This window comes from Plectropomus leopardus, chromosome 19 (genome assembly GCF_008729295.1).
Source record: "Plectropomus leopardus isolate mb chromosome 19, YSFRI_Pleo_2.0, whole genome shotgun sequence".
NCBI classification, from domain to species: Eukaryota; Metazoa; Chordata; class Actinopteri; order Perciformes; family Serranidae; genus Plectropomus; species Plectropomus leopardus.
In genome coordinates, this window is record NC_056481.1 from 24802284 (window position 1) to 24824301 (window position 22018).

At 41.5% G+C, this 22018-nt stretch overlaps 1 protein-coding gene across 1 annotated transcript in view; it reads left to right on the forward strand.

Moving 5' to 3' along the window:
- The window catches only part of LOC121958527 (dynein axonemal heavy chain 9-like), a 168262-nt gene that overhangs the window by 122813 nt on the left and 23431 nt on the right, over positions 1–22018 (forward strand). The window contains exons 56-61 of the mRNA XM_042507493.1: positions 48–218; positions 395–517; positions 5296–5489; positions 7511–7659; positions 10428–10555; positions 19083–19310. Coding sequence (XP_042363427.1) covers positions 48–218; positions 395–517; positions 5296–5489; positions 7511–7659; positions 10428–10555; positions 19083–19310 — 993 coding nt within the window. The remainder of the gene's footprint in view (positions 1–47; positions 219–394; positions 518–5295; positions 5490–7510; positions 7660–10427; positions 10556–19082; positions 19311–22018) is intronic.

Genomic DNA, 22018 nt, shown 5'->3' on the forward strand with positions numbered 1-22018 from the left:
ATACTGAGCCAGTGTTGAGTGTTGTTCTGGCTCTTGTGCGTCCCCAGGCGTTCAGTGTGGTCTTCCAGAAAGCTGTTCTTAAGGCCGAGCCGGACGAGTCTCTGAAGCAGCGGGTGTCCAACCTAATTGACAGCATCACCTCCTCAGTCTTCCAGTACACCACTAGAGGCCTATTTGAATGTGACAAGCTCACGTACATCGCTCAGCTCGCCTTCCAGGTAGGCAGGGAAGCTGGTTTTATCTTCTGCATGGTTTGTTTCGAGAACAAGCTTGCTATTGAATCGGGTGCTCCTGAGACCGGCGGCCCTGTTTGGACCTAATCAAGTGGAAAGGAAATGTGGTTTGTGCTGAAAATACAACACTTGGAAGTCCTTCCTGTTTGTTGTGTCCCCAGATCCTGCTGATGAATAAAGAAATAAATCCTGCAGAGCTGGACTTCCTCCTGAGATACCCTGTGCAACCAGGTGTAATATCACCAGTGGATTTCTTGTCCAACCACTCCTGGGGAGGGATCAAGGTACAGAGAGGCACAGATACTGCAGTGTGATGATGTGAAATGCAAAGGGGACACCACCAGTAGATAGTGAATGCTGCTTTGGCTGAAACAATTAGTTGGTTCATTGAATAGTCAATCAACAGAAAATTAAGCTTCAAAAACATTTGAAAAATGAATTAATCTTTTTGTGGTCATTTATCAAGGAAAACTGCAGACAGTAATTGTTTTGCGTGTGTGATGTGAAAGTTTTAGAGTTTCCAGCCCAGTTGCCAGAATAAAATGAGGATATTGTACATTGCTGCAAACAATACATATATATAACATTTGTTCTTTTCTTATGTATGATGTAGTTTAGATTACGTGTATGTGAGCTGAGTTTTTTATCCAGAGGAGGAGGGAGTCATCGATGGTGTTACACTTTTGCAGGACAGTTACCAAGCAGCAAATTGCAGTAGACCACTAATCGACACCAACAAAAGGGGGAATTTGTTTGAGAAAAATTTCGTACATTTCCATCCGTGATTGTGGCAACCAAACAAGGTGTTTAAAGACAAAACATGACACATGTTTTTCTTTCCCTAACCATGCCTGTTTTTATGCTTCAGCATCATCGATAACAAAGGCAGGATTATGTTCTCGGGTTGTCCGTAGGTCTGTCCGTCAAGCCCATTTTTGTGAGTGCGATATCTCAAGAATGCCGTAAGGGACCTTTTTCAAGTTTTGCACACACAGCTACTTGCACTCAAAGATGAACTGATTTGATTTTGGGGGTCATAGGTCAAGGTCACGGTGACTTGCATCTGTGTCATTCTTGTAAACACATTATCTCATGAACACCATGAGGAAAGTTCTTTGCATGTGGTACAAACGTTCACTTGGACTCAAGGATGATCTGATTAGGTTAGGTGGTCAAAAATCAAGGTCACTGGTAACTTTTCTTTCTCACTCTTTGATAGCGATATCTCAAGAAAACCTTAAGGATTTTTTTTCAAACTTGGCACAAACGTTTGAGTGGACTGAAGGATGAACTGATCAGATTTTAGTGGTCGAAGGTCACAGTGACCTTGCATCCATCTTAGTTTTGTGAACGCAATATCTGAAGATGAGGGAGGGAGTTTCCTCAAATTTCGCACAATAACACTCTAAATAATGTTTAGATAACATATGTATGGATGTCACTTTGCTGCCTCAGGAATTTTGACAGACATTTTTCAGGAGTTAACATTTTTCTGACCAAATAATAAGTCAATTAATTATAAAAAGAAGCAGCAGATTAATCAGTAATGAAAAAATGTTAGTTGATCACAATAGAATGCCACTATGTATTCAAGAAATGTATTTGCACTAACCTTGCGACAGAGCTAACATGATAGCTTTCAGCACTGTCAAAATGGTGGGCAGTTAGTCAATGTTAAATTTGCTTTTTTCTAAATGAAAGCTCTGCCCAGATGAACTTCACCCCTGCAAGTAAAAAAAACACTGATTGCTGCCATTCCACTGAAATTGATTAATTTAGTCCTTAAACTTCTCTGTTATAAATGAAGCGAAGCCTGCAAGCTATATCAGGCAGCCAATTAGAGTGCATCCACCTGTAGACTCGGAGTCTGCCTTCCCCAGGGGGGAAATTAGTTTTATCACTCCCCACTTTCTGTTGTACAGGTCTGTGTGCTTCTTATGGGGAGTGATGAGGTCAGAGCCAAGATGCAAAATATGAATACTAAACAGCTAATGCCATTCCATATGAGTTGGCTGACTCATATGGAATGGAATTAGCCATTAACTGTAAATGTTTGTAATTTTTTGCCAAACGAATGAGTGCAAAAATTTCTTGCCATGATCTATACAAAACAATATAAAGTTGTTCACACCATACTAAAATAATTTGCTTTCGTTAAGATAGAACTCTCTTTTATTTATTTTTTGTTACAAAATACTGGGTTTTATTCATGAGATGTTTATAAATGTGTGAGTAGATTTGCAAACAAACCATCTCAGTAATGAAAAACCTACACTGGATTAATGAACACCGCAGGAATCTTAGATTTGATTGTAGGCAGGTGTGTACGTTCATGAATGCCAAACAATCATAAACTGACAGTGCGCTCCCACTAGTCAGCAATAAGCAACCATCCCTGCCCATGAACATCCAGTGAATAGCATCTTAGGAGATGATAATTACTGTAAATTTTGCATCCTGTCGGCTTGCAAACACTCGGCAAACAAAGACAGAGAGAGCGAGAAAGAAAAACCTTTCTGATGCTGAGATTGAAGTTATTTTGGGTGAAGAAGAGGTGAGAAAAAACATATCGTCTATGTCGTCGACATAAAGATATTATACATACATACATATACATACATACATAGATAGCATCTCTTGTTTTTGCAGGGGACAGCAGCGCGCTGTCCTTCTCTCCCTGTATTTAGGGAGGGGGCTCAGGCTCAGTGTTCTAGACTATGTGATGATCTTGGATGGGCCGGGTTCAAGCTTCACCTCACAAGTTTGTACGATTCGGGTTGTAATTTATTCTGCCTGTTGAGAACTCTCAAGGCGATGTACGCTATTTTTTGTATTTAGTGTTGAAAAGCTATACATTCGGGCAACCATCAGTGATCTTATTTTCTCATTATCTGCTATTTGTTAACTATTTAGAAAACTATTTCAGCTAAATTTGTCATGTTTTTAATCTTTTGCCATATTTAACTTGCATGTTTTGATGGTATCTGCGTATTTTGAACATAACGGAGCACAATACGAATTAAAATTGTAATTTCTAATAATGACGAGCCATATTTATGAGCATTCCTTATTTATAAAAGTACTACAAGCGGTAAGAGGCAAGTGTAGATTTTGTACGAAAAGATTGGAGCTGCTAACATATTGATGAGTACTGAAATACACGTATATTTCCTTCTGTAAACAGTTTACACACAAATTGGTTCTGCTAACGTTTTATGAATGAGATCCATCAGTCTTGGAGCTGATGATGGAATCAGCTCAGGACTGAGGTATCTAGCTCTCTCCTCATCTCAGATTAGATTTGCACAATTTCAGCACTGACTGGGCATGTGTGAGAGACTGGCGGTAGGTAAAGACAAGGTTCTTGAGCTGAAGTGAGCATTCAGAAGAGTTTAGTTGGATTGCATTCAAGGATGTGGATCAAACTCCAAGCACGTATATCGCAGACTGCTGCAAGGTTAAGAGCAAGGTGGTTAAGACAGTTTTTATGATGATTAACATTAGTCTTTGTTATATGACAAGGGAATATTGACTTTGGCCAAGCAAATTTCTGACTCAGAAAAAAATATTAACATTGAACCTTGAGGCATATTAAAACATGCTTAAATAGTATTAAATTGTATGTCAACATTATCTCTACAATTCCGTCCTGGGTGCCCCTCAATGTAGAAATCTTGAAAAATAGTCTTTACTAGTTAAAAATTAAATCGCCTGCCATGTTTTTCCAAAATGTTTCCTTCAGTCTGTCATGTAAGAGAGGCACGACTGAAATCTTTCAAGTTATTTAAGCACTTAGCTGCTGTTCCTATGATGCAATTTATGCAGCCCAGTCTCCCAGCAACAACTTTGCATTAAAACATCCTTAAAGAGTTGGGACTGCAGTTGAAGTCTATTTTCTCTGTTTCACCCAGACCTCCACTCTAAGCATGTGATTCTCTAGGGACTGGCTTTGCTCCGTGACCCCGGTGCGTTTTAACATTGAAAGGGCACCCGAACATGTCCGCGTACCCGTATTTCATCTTAAAGAACAGACGTCTGGCAATGCAGCCCTGTGGATGTCAAGCAGCAGAGGTTCCCTCTCTTGTCAGATCAGTTTAGCAGCAAACTAAACCCTAACGGCAGTGTGTTTTTTTAGCCTCTCGTATTCATGAATTTTTCAATCTGTACCGCCTAGAATATTAACTTAACCTAAACCCCTTGGAGGGTTTGGAGACGGCCTTTCCCCAACTGCATTCAACCCACTGTGGATGTTTAAGGTCCTGCTAATCAAATTCTGTCACTCGACTTTCTTATGGCAATTGGAAACATAATCATTTGGAAAGCTTTAAGATCCACTGATTGTTTAGGCCTCTTGATGATATTAGCAGAGGATGAATCCCATGAGACCCAGTGTACTCTTCCCTCAGAGGTTGCCAACCTCCTGTGGTAATTAAACAAACTGAGTTGAAGTGATGGACTGTGTGCTGAGCCACTCTGCCTCACTCTACCTTCCCGCCTCATGCCCAGTGCTGAGAGGTTGTAGAAAAGCAGATTATATGGATTCGCACAGCTATTTCTTCCATGACACCTCTTTGTGTGTGCTGTGGGAGGGTTTCAGGACCCTGCTCCTTGTATATACAGTACAGGAGGCAGTGTGCACACTGCATATGATTGTGTGTCTGCTCGTCAGTGTGTGCACCTGCTCGAGGCTGCGCTGCATGACACTGCTGTTCTCCGCAGATGAGATAAGGTGTCTGTCAGCTGGGGCATCACAATGAAGCCCCTACTGCTTCTGCAGCGGATGCATATTCAGTCCTCCCACACCCCCTGTCCCGTTATGAAAGGGATCATGTTTACTCAGCATTTCCGTTTGAATAAATATTATTTATATTGGCGAGAGGAAAGATAAGCACTCCTTTCTTTTTTTTTGCCAGCAACTTTTGCAAACAAAGTTAGTCCTTTTGCTGTGTATTGTGTTTTTGAAGTGGTCAAACTGTTAAGCGTGCATCACTGATCACAAAGTAGCAGCACTTTTAAAAATACAGCACTTTTTCTGTATGGTTTTTCTTTCCCCAACCACCAGTCACTGTGCTCCATTGACGAGTTCAGGAACCTGGACCGAGACATTGAGGGATCCGCTAAACGCTGGAAGAAGTTTGCCGAGTCTGAGTGTCCAGAAAAAGAGAAATTCCCACAGGAATGGAAGAACAAGAGCTCTCTCCAGAGACTGTGCATGATGAGGGCCCTGAGGCCTGACCGCATGACGTACGCTGTCAGGTGAGAGGTGGAATTGCAGATTGACCTTTGCTCTGTGATCTGTGAACTGTCCAGTGCTGTTGGTTAAAGGTTAATGGTTAAACATCTTGACCTCCTGGCTTTTAGTTTGAGTCGACAGGGCGCCTGTGCTCACTGGTGCTACTCCATGTTTGTCTGTTGCTTAGAATTAACGCAATCACACACACAACTGAAAGTGCAATCAATAAGCCTCATTATTAGCCCTAAACCTCTGTCTTAAAACGTTATCGAACTTAGACCCTATATCCTCCTGATAATAACATCAATCTCTACTTGGTTATCTTTTTTGTGATATTAAACCACAAAAAAGAGATAAATAAAATGTCTTGAGCTACCCATACATTTTATTTTATATTTTAACAGTTAAATGATGTAAATATTAAAACTGCAACAATCAAAACATTTAAAGGAACAAATGATAAAATTCCTATGTGTAACGGACCCTCTCACTGTCTGTAAACAATGAGGATGTTCATATACGTAGGTGCACACGTATTTTGGCAACGGAAGTGTGGCGGAGTGCAATAAGTTGTCATTATCCACTAAATATTGTGAATTTGACAAATGATGACCGACTTCCAGATAGGTGTGCTATTAGTGAGTGGCTAGAAGACAAATGGCCTAATATTCATATGTATATATGTTTGTGTGGAGAAACACTGCGTATACACTAGTGAGAAATAACAAACATACAAGTCACTAGATGCTTTAGATTGCCCTACAGCTGCATTACCTGTGGTCATGTTCAGAAATTCAGAGACAAAGTGTCAGAGTTTTGTGTCTTGAAGTTAGAAATACTCCCTAGCCAAAGACTAGGACACAAGTCTAGGGCTGTACCCAACTCAGGATCATGCCATTTGAATTGGATTTGGCTGTTCAATAAGAATATTCAATGATTTGTTCCTTTTTTTTATTTTTTAATACATGGATGTCCTAGCATTCAGAAAATTCACTGTCATGAGTTTCTGTGATAATTTTGACGAGTTTATTGTAGTAAAGGAGCCTTTCAAGGAGCATCCCTACACAAGAGCTGTATGTGTGAGGCCTGTTTTTAAATCAATAACCAGAAAACTAACGTTATGTCCCAACATGTAATTGAGCCTGCAGTCTGTCTTGTTGGCTTACTATCAAGTATAGTTCAGAGATAACGTAACCAGAAATTCCGCATGTTTTTTTTTCCTGTGAAATGACAACCATAAATTTCACTGGTTTCAGTTTAACAAGTGACCTCGTTAACTGGTGACTTCCAGCCAAATGCGTCTGTGGTTGCTTGGGCTAACTTACGTCAATGGTTGGTAACTGTAATGTATTTAAAACTGATTCAAGTAAAATAGAAGGTTAAAATAGAAGCAGCAAACAGCAGACTGACACAGTTAGACCCCGCCCCCCGCTCCCGTAGGGTTGGTGGAGACCAAAACGGAGCTCAAAGGATAGCATTATTAAACTGTGAGCAGATTTAAGCTCTGAAATAACTAGTTTGTACAAGCAGATTTACAGATGGATGCATCTGGCCCAGTTAGAAGGCAGACCTGCGTCCTGTATATATGTGATATGACTCATACATAATTGGAGCTATTTATTGAAATAGTCGTCAACAGTTTAAGCTGGAGACATCATTAAAGCATTTGGAATGAAGTTTAAAATTGCTATAATTTTGAATCAACCATCAAAATATAATTTATGTGAGCTTTGTATCTTCAAATAATATGCCAGCAAGGATTTACATATAGAAAATAAACAATGTCTATTTATTTAAGAGTGAACAGTTTGCTCGGAGTGAGAAAATCGTGTTTTAAAGGCTAAAGGATTTAATCCAGGGAGGTTGAAAAGAGCGACTGACAACACAGTCGTGACTAGAATTAATTTTTTTTTTTTCTATGAGCAGCTGTCTATCTAATGCACTGTACTACAGAAGATTCTCACTCTTCAAGTTATTCAGCTTGTCGGTCAAAGATAATAAAAAAAAAAGTGTTGAGGAGAACTGAGTTATATTCTCCCTGCAGAGACTTTGTAGAGGAGAAACTGGGGAGCAAGTACGTGATTGGCAGATCACTGGACTTCGCTGTTTCCTTTGAAGAGTCGGGCCCAGCTACGCCCATGTTCTTCATCCTCTCTCCTGGAGTTGACCCTTTGAAGGATGTGGAGAAACATGGTAATACTCTCGCTTGTTTTACGTTTAATAAGACATCAAATTCAGCCTCTCAGTGAATTCTGGAGTTTTATCAGAGCATGCATGTTGCCAATTTATGTTGTTTCTATATGTGGTGGGAACGTGGGATTTTCATGAATTGGCCCATTGAAGTGAAGTGCAGGCATACCTGTGTGCATGATTTCCACTTTGATTCCTTTTTGCATAGGATTATCAGTCAGAACAGTAGTCATCCCAATATATCTGCTATGTGTCTGCTGTGATATCAGCCGTCACTGCCAATACTCAAGAGGCTCTGGGTAGATCGAAGGGATTATAGTAAAGGTCACAAATATATGAGACGACACCACTGGTGTATTAGGGGCAGCAGAAAGTAAATGTCATTGGTTTTAGAGTTACTTTACAACCTTGTATGAATAATGCGGATGGCAGCAGGACACGCTGTTTTGATTTTTGACCACAAATGTGCAGAAAGCCTTTGTACCTAAAACGAGGCACCATCACAGCCTGACACTTCTGAATCTACTGCCAAATAATTCAGTCTGTGGGTATCTGAAGTCAGCTCTATGAAATATTCAGATTGCCCGGATTGCATTAGTTTACTGGAACAGAGAGATTTCCGCAGTGTTTCTACTGTAAGCGAGTCATATGTTTTCAAATGTCAGTATTTTTGCATTCAAGTGTTTCATCATGATTAATTTACTGTTTCTGTCTGATTTGACTTTCTTGGATTTCTGTTTCTGCTTGAAAGTTCCTCTTAAAGGGACAGTTCACCCAACATATGAGTCCCCTTACCTGTAGTTCAATTTTTCAGCCTAGACTGTTTTGGTATGAGCTGCAGAGTGTTGGAGACAGCCGTAGAGTGTCTGCCTTCTCACCAGTATAATGAAACTAGATGGCACTCTGCTTGTGATGCTTAACATCAATGTCTCTTCTCAGATATCATGACCAGGTTACTCAAGATATCCACAGAAGTTGTTTAATGTAGGAACTATTTTCCTAATGAACTATACCCACCACTCATATCACTACACAGAAGGAAGCATGCATCTATTAGTTGACAAAAGGCTTGTGTACATGACAGCAAGATTAAAATATATATTAGAAAAAAGTCAACAGCTTAGTCTGTTGACCTGTTGTGATCAGTTTCATGTAAAATCTATTTTCTCTCTTCCAAACTACACCTGCTAAACATTTCACTGCGCAGAAGGAAGCATTCATTTTCTGCTAGCTTCTAGCACAACTGAGCTAAGTAGCCTTACAGCTCAGCCAAGGGGGACGTTAATGTTTATGTCTCCCGTTGTCACAAGCACAGGCCTCTTATCCATGAGTGGATGTACACTTCCTTTTGCGCAGTGATGCAGTTGGTGGTTGTAGTTCAGTAGGAAAAAAAAGATCCTACATTAAACTGCTCACAACAAGGTCTGTGAATTATCTTGAGTAACCGGCACTTAAAGCATCACAAGCTGAGTGCCATTTTCTTCTATTATATTGGAGAGAAGACAGACATCTCTACATCCGATATCTCCAACACTCTGCAACTCACACCAGAACAATTTAAATAACATGCATGTAAGAGGAAAAATATGTATTTTTGATTTTTAGGTGAATTGTCCCTTTATCCAAAGTAATCAATGCCATAGATTGACTTGAGCATGACAGTTTAATGCAGCTGTTGTCACACAGAATACACAGCAGCCTGCTAGTATTTGTGAGTATTTTAGATGCCCCAGATCCCGAGCAGCAGCAGGTGGTTAAATCAGCCACAGATAGACCTTCAGTCCAAGTGAAATCCACCATCCCCGCCTTATATGATAAGAGGGAGCACTCCTACTGGAACTGCCTGTAAGGGGTGTGATTATGGATTATCAACACCCGTAGTCAATTACATCAAAGGAAAAAGTAACCAATCACTGCGCTGTGGAGAGAGCGAGCTGAAGATGAGGAGCGGCAGCCACATTTCACTAAACCACAGAGAGGTGCTTTTCCATTATAGCTGTGACTATTGGGTTTCTCATTGGTATTAGGCTTCAATTAGATTTTCATTAGATAGATGATGTGATTTTGTATGCTCTGCAGGGGACTAATATCCCTGAGACAAAACCTCACTATCTGCCTGGTTTTAGGTTGCGGTTTTAATGAAACCGACAGAAATAATTGTATTGTTTAAGTTAAATCTCAATGGGCCGACGCAAGGTGGGCAAGTAAGGCTGAGTCATTGACCGTGTGCTGATTTTGACTATAAAATGCTGTGACTTTCAGGGAAATTTGCTTATCCTAACTGAGAAAGAGCTGGGAAGATCATTATCACCTTGTTTTCAGTTGTAGCGTGCAGCTCTTTCTTTTTTCTCCCAACATGGTCAAACATAGATCATTACATAGACATGTAAGTGACTGCATCACAACCCATGTCACCATGATAATGTTCTAGTATTTCTGTCTCAGTTCAGAAGATGAATATGTTACTGGTTTTGTTAAGTCCAGTACAAAGCTCGGACTATATAAGCACTGTGTATGGGGTTAAAAGCCCAGCAGTCGCCTCTTACAGTGTATGCTCATAATGATCTTTTTTGTGGTGTTTATGGGTTTTCACCAGGCTTTCAAGCAGTAAGTAACACATGGGGTCATACGTTGGCAGTGCTCGCTTGGCCAGATAGCTGAATATTCAGCAGCCTAGTAAAGCGTATGGATTCTGTGTTTAATACAGTTTGAAGCTTATGAGTTCAACAAAGTATTTTGGTTTGAAATGTTCAGTTTGTGTTTTCTTTCAGGGAAGGGACTGGGTTACACATTTGACAACAAGAACTTCCACAATGTTTCTCTGGGTCAGGGCCAGGAGGTTATAGCTGAACAAGCCCTCGATATGGCAGCAAGAAACGGCCACTGGGTGATATTACAGGTACAGTGTAACCTTACACACATCATACACAAACAGACAAAAACATCTCACATGAAGTATAATGCACAGTAAACACTGTTGTGTGTTTTATACTCCAAACATTATATTCATCAATCAGAGAGAACTCACACAACACCTAATGTGTTTTCATGAGAACATTGGGTTGATCTAATTATGGCTTTTTTTTAATGGGAACATTAAAGGGATAGTTGCCCTAAAAATGAAAATTCAGTCATAATCTACATTCTAAGTTCTTCTGTCAGACTTAAAACTACTGTGTTTGGGGAAGGCTTCCAGGGAGCATGTAAACACTGGCTTGCAGATACCGTGAACTCTGGTTGGTCTTGCGTAAGCGCACATACATGAACAGGGCTTCCGCAGTAGGAGCTACAGGCTCTACAACAAGGCTATTACAAGGCCAAAAACATGGCACCAGTGACATTTTGGCAACAACTTGGCACGTTGGGGCTTCAGGAAACTTGGATTACTTTGAACGAGCAGTATGGAGAAAATTTGTGGTTATTTATGTATTTTTTTAAAAATTGAATCCTGGTCACTATGTGCTTCAATTGTTTGGGAGATGTGTGCAGCACCTTTTCTCCGTGAATCTTTGGCAGTGCTTTGTGGACTATAAAACTTCTCCCAGCTTTCCACAGGCATGAGGGTGAATAGATAATGTTTTCATTTAGGGCTCAACTATCTTTTTAATATGAATGTGTGATGTGAGTGTTTGTTAAAACATTCTGGCTTTCACTGAATTGTCCATTGCCCATTCATCTCACACAAAAGGTTCCAAATCATAAAAATGATGGTTGCAATAAAAGTTGACATACAGACACTAATAAAAAAACTAAAAAAAACTTTATCTAAAACACATTTTGCAAAAATGAATACAGGGTTTATTTTGTGTCATTGATTTTCTATTCAGTAGTGGTTTTAGGTGGCATTTTCCTTATCTGTGCATGTTGTGAAGGAGGTGTATTATCACATTGTTTTTTATTGCACCCTCAATGGGATGTTTGCTTTCCTCCTAGGTTTGTCTGCATGGAAAAGTGAATTTAATTTTCTGCGGAAATTTCCCTTACTGAAAGGGCTGCGGCATTATACAGTACAATATCTGTGCGGTGTCTGTTCTCCTCTTATCTCGAGGGCAAGGCTGGCGTTTGCATTTTAAGTGGAAACCTTGGTGGAATTCTAATGGGAAGTATCGACAGATATGAGCTGCAGACCGGGCACTGCAGGACACCCTTTTCTTTTAATTCACATAGCTGGTAGAAATTAAAAAAAAAAAGATCAGGACACCATCACTCTCTGCTCCAGAGCCAGGATAGCAAAGACAAGCAGTTGTTTAATTACCTTTGCATAAGAATCTGAATCGATAGGCTTAAAAAGGCCTCATCCCCCTGGCAACAAACCTCCCACTTGCTTTATCATCAGCTGTCTGTTTGTCTGCCTGCTGAGAGCCACCCCCATGGCATTGGCCATGGAGGCAAGAGGGAAATGGAGGGGAGGGGAGGTATCATATTCTCTTCTCTCTCCTGTTTTTCATCAGCAGTATCTCCTCCTGATATAATGCTCCATCTTCTCTCTCCCACCCTCTCATTCCGCCACATAACTTTTATACTTAAGCCTTATCATTTTCTCAAACCACATCAAGCTCTTATCAATTCCCACGTCCTCCCACCCTCCTCGCCAACCTGCTATCTCTCCTTCCCCTCCTCACCTCCTCATCTCAGCTATCCACCTACCTTTCCACCACCCCTCTCGTCTCACAACCCACCTTTACTCTGGATGCCAGGCCCGGCTCCATCAGCTGAGGGCTGGGTCAATGGCAGGTTCCCCCTCGCTGACGGGTAATTATACTGCAGAACAGCAGCTCCCGCTCAGATGGGCCTTGGAGACAGAGATGCAGAAACTTTGAAAGCAGCCCACTGGGAGGGAAGAGGTGCAGAGATGGAGAGGCAATCAATCGGGCAGATTGGAGTTGAATATCCCACATGGGCCAGGCAGTGGGAATCAAGTGGCCTAAACTTTCAAGCATCTTTGCACATTTACTGCTAAAGCCACCCCATTTGCAGCCAGTGGCAGAAAGAAGTGCAGATAGCAGAGAAAGGAGAGACAATTTGACGGAAATGGGCTTCCTCAGTGTCCTCACTTTACATTACTTTGGTTGCCGGGTGCAGACTAAAAGATTTCAGCAACCAGGAACATTGTGATTATGTGGTATGCACTGTAACCATTTGGCTACAAAGGTGCTCCCTTTTTTATGCCTTTCTGAACAAAAGACAGACATTATCTTACAGCATGGATGTATAAAGAAAGCTGGATAGAGTGTTTGTTGCGAGGACCCGTTCAAGCTGCTTAGTGGCTTATAAAGTCAAAATAATAAAATTACAATCTGGCATAAAATAATGTGGATCATCTGCATCCATGGGCCCACAGAGCAAGCGCACCAGCGTTTCTCATAACCCTGCCTCCCAGTCTCAGGCTTGTTATAATCAATGACAGTAGGAAAATAACTCTGGATTTGACTTTTAGTGAAATTTACAGCTTTTAGGACATAATGATTTAAGTGTTCTCACTGGGAAGTTGATCTACCTAAAAAACAATTTTCACAGAGGTGCATATTTAAGGGAGTCAGTGTGGACAGAGAGGCTCCCTCTTGCTGTAATAACATGTTGTTAGGCATACATATTTGTAGAGGGAATTTTTTTAACAGGACACTATGACCGGAGAGATATACATACAGTAAATATGTCGGACCTTAACAGATTTTCCAAATCAAAAGTGGAATCAGGGAGTGCAACAGTGCTGATGAGACAGCTGCTTGTTGTGTGACAGAGACAGAGAGGAGACAGGAGAAGGTATGAACTTGATTATTGCACTACCTGTGTGATGTCATTAGGAAGAAAGCGCTAGAGACCAACTTCCAGTAACAACAATGTAAACGACGGTCTCTGAAATGGTGTGCATGAAAAGCTCCTAGGAAGCATTTCTGTAAATTATAACAACTTATTCAGAACGCTGCTTTGTCATTTCATGACCTGCCCGCCTGTAACCCGCAATATTTTCTAACAAGCTCACCCAAACCGCCCTACCCACGGGTCAACCCACAGGACCCATGGGCTGTGAGTCAACTTGTGCCTCACCAGTATCATGTGACAGAACCTGTAGTTGTAATTACACTGTTTGGCCACTATGGAAAATTGGCTGCAAAGCCCAGCACTGTTCCTGGGGGTGTGTTTGCAATTCCTTTGATGGCAAAGGAATGACTCACCTTACTCTGCCTCTGATGATCTTACCCTGACATTCATACCTTAATCCTAACCAATCCCACTCCTTTTGCCAGACACCTAACCAATCCAATCAATAAAGGCAACAAGTACTTGGCACTAATATGAAGAGCAGGGTGGGTCATTCCTTTGCTATCCTAGGATTCCGAAATTGGCTTCCTGGGAGCTTTTCATACACACCATTTCAGACACCATTGTTTACATTCTTGTTACTGGAAGTTGGTCTTTAGCACTTCCTTCCTAACGACATCACACAGGTAGTGAGAGACGCAGAGCTATGATTGGTCAGGGACCAACATGTTATTTCTCTCGGTCAAGTCACAGCAAGAATATATGACGCTGTGGTCTCCTTATCTGACACAGTGATCATTTTATCAAAAAAAGTATGGTGTAGTCTGAGCCCAGCATAAGGAAGAACCAGAAAGCTTTGGTATTCTTTTAAAACTAAAAGAACTTATGCTTTTTATTCAGTTTTACACTAAGAGTTGGACAAGATTTGTTTTTAACTATTAATGTGGGGATGACCCTCTTTAACCTGCAAGGATGACAAAGAATAAATTAAATAATTTAAGCTATCCTGAGAATATCACTTTTTTGCCCCTGTTAAATTAATTAATGTGAAGTGACATTGTATAATTACAATTTTGTTGCAAAAACAGAGAGAAGCCACTGGTTCTTAAAATCCCACTTTTGAAGTTTTCTTGTACGGATATCCTCAATGTTCCTTGACATAACAACACAGTTAAGTTAGACACACCTACTGTATGTCTAGGAATTTGCCATCCATAGTAAGTGGTTAGGCCTTCAGCAGCAACAAGGATTCTGCCAGGAAAACTAAAAGCAAGAACATAAATATGGAACTACACTACAAATATCTCATAAAGAGGCGGTCAGGCTGGTGGAGGAAGTATAATGGCTAAGTAGACAACTGGGTTTGCACTCAGGACTTGGAGACAAGCAGGTTATATAAAAGTTTACATTTACTCATGCTCAAAACAGTCAAAAGTCAAAAGCAGGTAGGCAGATAAATACAGGCAAACTCATCTGGAAAAGGGTCAGGCAGAAGTCCAAGGGTCAGGCAGGGGGTCATGAAGGTAAAAAAAAGGCTGAAAAGCTGAGGCGTAAGCAGAATAGACAATCTGGCAAGGAATAAGGCAAAGTGGGCCAGTATTTTTACTGCAGTGTTGATGAAGAAAAGTGGGAACAGGTAAGCAGGTGGGCCGGGAAGGTCAGGTGATGGGGAAGGCAGGAAAGGGTTTTCTGGAGGGCAGAAGGGAGTGGCTGGATCTGAAATGATGGGACGGTTAGCATGTGCCAGCGGAAGAATAAACAGAGCAGACGAGAATAGATGACTGAGTTGGCTGGAGTTGTGACAGGGAGCTGCAGCAGCAAACAGAATTGGCATGAGTGTCCGCTGATGGACTCACAGCTGGTAAATGAGTCAGTAATTGTGTAGCAGTGATGCAAAAGCTAATGCCAGTCAGCTTATACAAGTTAGTGTTCTGCCTGAGCCAAGATGATGCTTCAAATGTAACTTTTTCATCTTTGTTTCCAAGGAATGATATTTTTTTTCTGTCAGTTTAATATAGTGAATAGCTCTTTTACTACTGCACCCATGATACTCATACCCCATTGCTATGCTGGTCTGGCACAAATTGGAGCTGTAGCAAATTACAGCTCCAAGAGTGAATTGCTATAAGCTGCAGATTTTGTTATCAGCTTTATGAAAAATGATGTAATCTTTAAAATCAGTGATTGAATCTCTCTTACCAAAACACACCTTGGCAGTTTCAATTTTTTTTCTTTGTAGTATTTGGCAACACCTGAACACCTGTCTGCTCTGAGCTCAGTCACCATCACTCTCTGACCCTCTCTGTCCCTCTCTGTCACTCTCTCGTCTCGACCACACACTTGCTATGCCCCTAGGAAAGTCGCTCAGCCGTGTAGCCATTTTTCACCTGTGGCTACTCGCAGTACTGCAGCATAAAAATCCCATGCAGCCCAAAAGTTATTTTCTCCATAGGCCACCATTGTAAAAGACAAACACATTCTTATTCCGACTCATCACATAGTGATGCTCTGTTAGTGACCTTCTGCGTCCACTCATGATGTGTTAGGTATCCTTCTGCGTCAGCTGTTTATGCTCCAGGATGCTGTTACAGTGATGTCAACAAATGTACATGGTGGGACGACGTCATGGTGGGATGACTTGGCAGTTACTGTGATGTTAGCATATGCATATTTGGTGGGATTAGGCTGCTCCTTATGCTTACGCAACAGCGCAGACTGTCACGATGGTTGGGATTAGGCAAAAAAGTCACAGACAGTTAGATTTTAGGCACATGATAAGTTGTAGAAATAAAAACACACACATCCACACGAGAGGCAAACTCTGGACTCCTGCACAAAAGTCAGTTGTGTGTGACCCATCTACTTCCCCAACCGCCCGGCCTAGAAGTACAAGGTAGATTTATTTGATTTTTAAGTGCACATGTGCCCCTTATATTATGTGGTTACCGGCAGTACTGTCCTTAAGCGCTTCATGCGCACACGACTGGTTCTGTCCAGCCATCTCAAGTGACGCCGCATGTGCGCATTGCATGTGGACGCATTGCATGTGGATGCACCCGGTGCCCTTCGGTTGCGCCAGCGTATCATAACAACGCCAGTGGTTCGGTCCAAGCCTGTTCTCCTCCGACGCTGTCAAACCGCATTCTGGTTGGAAGCAGAGGGTGGCTTGTGGCTGAAAAGAAACATCTGTAAAACTGTTGACCACACACCTCAAACTGCAACAAGGTCAATTTTGTTATATTTGTAAAACTTTCCTCAAGCTGAGAAAAGCAATTTACAAATCTGCGACATCATCACAATGTAAAGTCTATGAGCCAAGCAGGAACTCGCGTCAAAAACTATTGTGCAAATTCAGTGGGCCGCATAATGCTAAAGTAAACCCAGAAGCTAGAAAACTTTTTTTTGGCATAGATGCCAAGTGAGCGATTTCATTGAAATGTATAGGCACCATCTTAGCATCAGGTATCTAGGTATTATTAAAATCCATGTACACAACCCACTGAGCTATTTCTTAAAGCAGCCATGCTACTCTTACACATCTGCATCTTTAACGTCTTTTTGTGTGCATTTTATAACATTATGTGTATTTGCAGGCTAAATTTGAAAAAAAAAAAAAAGGCCAATATTGGGGTAATTTCGGATATGTGTCTCACTTTTTAGTGTCTCTGGAACCACTTTTAATTATGTTGTAGCACTCGCAGCACATTTCTGCATTTGGCTGTGTCTTCTCTATCTGAAGTATTCTGGATAAAAACTGTGCATGCAATGTCAAATTGGTGAAGGTGTTTTCTTAATTTGCAATGCGTTGAGCTCTAGGGGCCACCATAATTTTAGCTTTCATATAATAACAGATGGACCATAACTAACTATTTTTTATGGCTACTGTAAAATATTACTTGAATGCAACAGAGAGTTGGCCGCACATTAAAAATAAAAACCTTCACATGCTACAACACTCAAAACTAAATCCTGCATGTTTGTGAATTTATCCCAGACATTTTTAAATTTAGACTCAGCGGTCTGTCTGGCCGTCAGCGCCTGCAGTGTGTCGGCAGTCCTGCTTGTCCCTCAGTCCCGTTCGCTGTGTTCCGACGTCAATTTGGAGTCTGACTGCTTCTCCACTGCGGGGCCGCCTCCTCAGCGCTGGAGCCCAGCTGTGCAGCTGTCCTCAGCGCAGCTCCTTGACGAATGTGTTTTTGTGTGTGTGAAAAGAGAAATATTGTGTGCGCGCACCTGCACATGTTTGTATTGGCTTGTTTATGAGCCAGCGTGTGTGTGTGTGTGTGTGTGCGTGCGCGTGCATGTGTGCGTGCGCGTGACAGGCAGTTGGATGTGCCATTGTGTTTTCCCTCAGGTTGTGTTTGATAGCAATGCATCAAAGACCTTGCCAGTGGTGTCTTCTAATGGGTTTTAGATTCAACTTTTATATTATTATGTAAATAGGTGACTCTTTGATGTAGTATCAGCGCAGTCATCACAGGGGCTGGAAGGCCCTTATCAAGAAGACATTGAGGGGAAAAAAATGTTGCACCTGAAAGTTAATTAAAAAGCCATAAAATAGTGGCTGCTCCTCTGTCTTGTTTGTTTGTCTGTTGGCCTGTTGGTCTCTCTTGTGTGTCTCTCTCTCTCTCTCCGTTCTTCCCCCTCCTCTCCCCCTGCAGCCAGAGGATGAATGGTTTCATTACAGTGACAAGTTCTGAGGCAGTCTCTGACTTCCTCTGTTGGCTCTCTTTATTGCCAAATTATTTACATGCCAAGAGGAAGGGTTGTACTGGCTTGATGAAAAAGCGCTTGAATTTAGACTTTTAATTTGTATACCATTCATTATTCTCTAAGGCATCAAGAGGCAAGCTAACTTATCCCCGTCTTAGCTTCAAGCTCCTCCCGGACTTCTCTTGCACAGAATGTAAAACTTTTTTCCTCCCAAAAAAAATTGACGTTCCTCTCCCTGTCATGTCCTGTCGTTCGGAAAGAGGGCTAACTTCAGCCATCATAAGGAAGATTAAATATGGAGAGCAAAGGGAAATGAGAAAGTAAAGAGGCTTATGAATTAATGACTGGAGTTATTAGTGCTGTAATTAGATTTAGGGAATGGGCAGTGCTGCATGGTGAGACGTGGGGGGGCTCGGCTGACTCCTTATCATTCACAGGATATCCTGTAAGTGTCAGGACAGTTGAGATGGAAAATTGAGCTCATCCATGCTTGTGTGATAGTACAAGTCAGCTCCACTGCCCGCACCACACTGAGAGATGAATATGCAGAAAAGCGAGGCTGAAGTTACGCCGGAGAATGGTCGCTTAATGTCAGCAACCTAGAAATGGGTTTCAAGTGCTGTGTACCATTTAATTTGGTGCCACATCAAAGTCACAGTGAAGAGAGGAGAATATGCAACATTTTAATTGCTCTTTTTTGCAAGTTGTCATTATAAACATAAATTATACGGGCAATTCCAGCATCAAGTACGTTATTAAGCTATTATGTGTTATCCATTAAAGCCCAGACTTTTCCAGATATCCAACAGAAAACATTATCTGGGTGTAGATTAGGCTCTCTATCCTCACAGGGGGGAATTAATTTTGCCTAACAACTAGCTTGTCGTTACACCAATAATGTGCAATTTTCCCCTCTTAATCCTTTACTTGCTGATCCTGTTTACCTGCAGAATATCCACTTGGTGGCTCGCTGGCTGGGTACTTTAGAGAAACTTCTTGAGCAGCACGCAGAGGGAAGCCACGAGAACTTTAGGGTGTTTGTCAGTGCTGAGCCCTCCTCCACCCCCGAGGGCCACATCATCCCGCAGGGCATCCTGGAGAACTCCATCAAGATCACCAATGAACCGCCCACTGGCATGCACGCCAACCTGCACAAATCCCTGGATAACTTCAACCAGGTAATACACCCCGAGGTTTGTTGTGATTCCTGGAGGTTATCTGATAATAATAATCTATTCAGTTTTGGAAATAAACTGAAACCATTTACTCACTGGCCCAAAATATGACAATACTCTGGAGATAAAGCTCCCATGAAATGAAATCAATTTCTCTAAATATATAAAAGTATTGAAATCTTTCATTCTTAAAGCTCTTTCTCATCAGTGTGGGGGGAAAATGTGGTTTAAAAGTAAAGAGTTTTGCATGTGGATTCTCCATATCCGCACTGCAAGACAGCTATGCACACCAGGTTTGGTGCAATTATCTGTGTCGCTGTATTCAGTTGTCAATAAAAATAATAATGATGAGGCCCAAATATGGCTGTTGAGGTAGTCTCCACATTTTTTTTTATACATTATTGGGTGTTAACAAACCAAATTGTTCAAACGTTCCACCAATTTTTACAGCAAACTAGCTATGACCTGGATTTATGACAATATTTAGAACAAGGAATTTCATTTATCAAACATTTATTTCAGCAGGAATCCACTGAAATCAGTGTCTGTCCAAATATTTGTCCTCCACATGAATGTTCTGCAGGGGTGTGCAGCAATCACAACAACTCAGCTACTTTCTGTAAAAATGTTCTTACAAAAATCTGTGCTCGGTGTTAAATGAGTTTTATTAATCAGAAACTAATGGCCAAAAAGGCAACATGATTTAAAAGAATACTCTGAAAGGAGCAATAGTTGAAAAATCTGTGATTAATTTATGAATTGGACTGTATAGTTTCACCCACCACTGTGTAACTGAACACAGAAGATTCACTGTTTTCCAAAAAGGGAATTAAGTACAGTTAAAGCTTTATAGGATTATGTGCCATCTTGAGTTGATGTCGCAGATTGCAGCCAACTGAAACTTCTCCTAAATGTGACAAGAGTAACTGACACAAAAACACAAATGGCCCTTTTTAGAGCAGGTGTTTGGTTTGTCTATCGTGGGCTACTGTAGAACAACATGATGGACTCTGTGGAAGAGGACCCACTCTGTATGTAGATATAAAAGAATTACGGGGCGCCTGGTGGCTCAGTGGATAAAGCGGGTGCCCCATGTATAGAGGCTGTGTCCTCGCCGCAGCAGCCGCGGGTTTATTTCCAGCCTCGGCCCTTTGCTGCATGTCATCGCCTCACTCTCTCCCCCTTTCACACACGCAAAAATGCCCCAAAAAAATTTCTTTAGGAAAAGAATGACATGATTACTAGTAGTTTCAGGTGATTCTAATAAATACTAATGAAAGCATAATTAAGATTATTGTTACTACTTCTACTAATATATCCCCCTAAATTCTATACAGTAGACATTTGAAGTGCAAATTTAATAGGATCTTTAATGTATGATGGATCTGCATACTTTGTGTCGATACACAGTACCTTCTTTTGAAGGACTCGTTTTCCTGTTTCCATGAGTGGCAGTTGAAACAACACATGCCAATTTTCACTCCAGATTTCCCATCAAGTTGCCAATTTGCAGAAATGTAGGAGCTGGCAGATGGAGAGGGTCACCTTTTACTCACTCTGGAATTGTCTCTTGCCCATTGAGGACAAACGTGAATGGAGCACATGCTAACATCAAACGTTTGTGTAGTTGCATTGTGCAGGGAGACATTGGTTAGGACTGAGATGACAATAAAGTCTATCTGTTACTTTTTGTTTGTTATTGGAGAGTGGCCAGACAATATCATGCTCCTGGGCCCCTCTGCAGCCTCTATAGTTAGAATGGATCAGTGCGCTACAGTGGCCTCTCCCTTTTCTCTACCTTATCAGTTCTCCTCTCTATCTAAGCTGTACCATTACCTCAGCGCTTCGCTGCCAATGCATCTTCCTCCACACCATTACCTGAGTGCTCGGCTTCCTCCCAGTCCATTTCCACGATCCTTACTTTGCCGATGTCTATCTGCCTGATAAGTGCAACGTGCTTGAGAGCCCTGCTTTATGCAGACCCACAGCGAGGTCCACTGAGGTAACGATGGGGGAATATTCCAGTCATGTGTACTCAGTGAAAGCTAATCAATGTTAGGCTAACTCTCTGTAATAGCCCACCCGCGTGGCTAAAGCCAGCGCTAAGCCAGAGAAATGACAGTTTCTTTCCTCTTGACCTTTTCACTGGAAGAAGCATATAGCTCTGCTGCCTATTTCCACCACAGAAGCCTGTAAAATGGAGTCTGGGTGGGCTTATGTTAACATCTAGCACAATGGCTTTGGTTTTTACTGAGATAACACTTGCATAATACTGTAGCCAAGTAAACTGTTACAGATTTGCAATTCCTTGTTTGCTGAAACTAATTGATTTAGTTTATTCGTCAAATTTTCTGGTTATTCAGACTCACACATACACTGACCTAACCTGTCAGTTTAGAGGTATTGAAGTGTGTTTTTCAGATAGTGTGCATGCATGTGTGTGTTTATGTGTCGTCCTCTCTGCGGTCTGACTGAGCGCCGTTTTCTCTCCAGTCCACAGGTCATGAATAGGGAGGCTATGGATCTCTTTCAGCTGTGTTGAGCAGAGGAGTACCGTGCAGAATATTAACTAAACCTCTAAAAGTGTGTGTGTGTGTGTGTGTGTGTGTGTTTGCGTGCATGTGTGCGTGCGTGCATGCGTGCATGCGTGCGAGGGGTAGTCAGCCTTCACTGTACTTGTGTGTATGCGCCTGTGCATCGTAGGAGTCAGC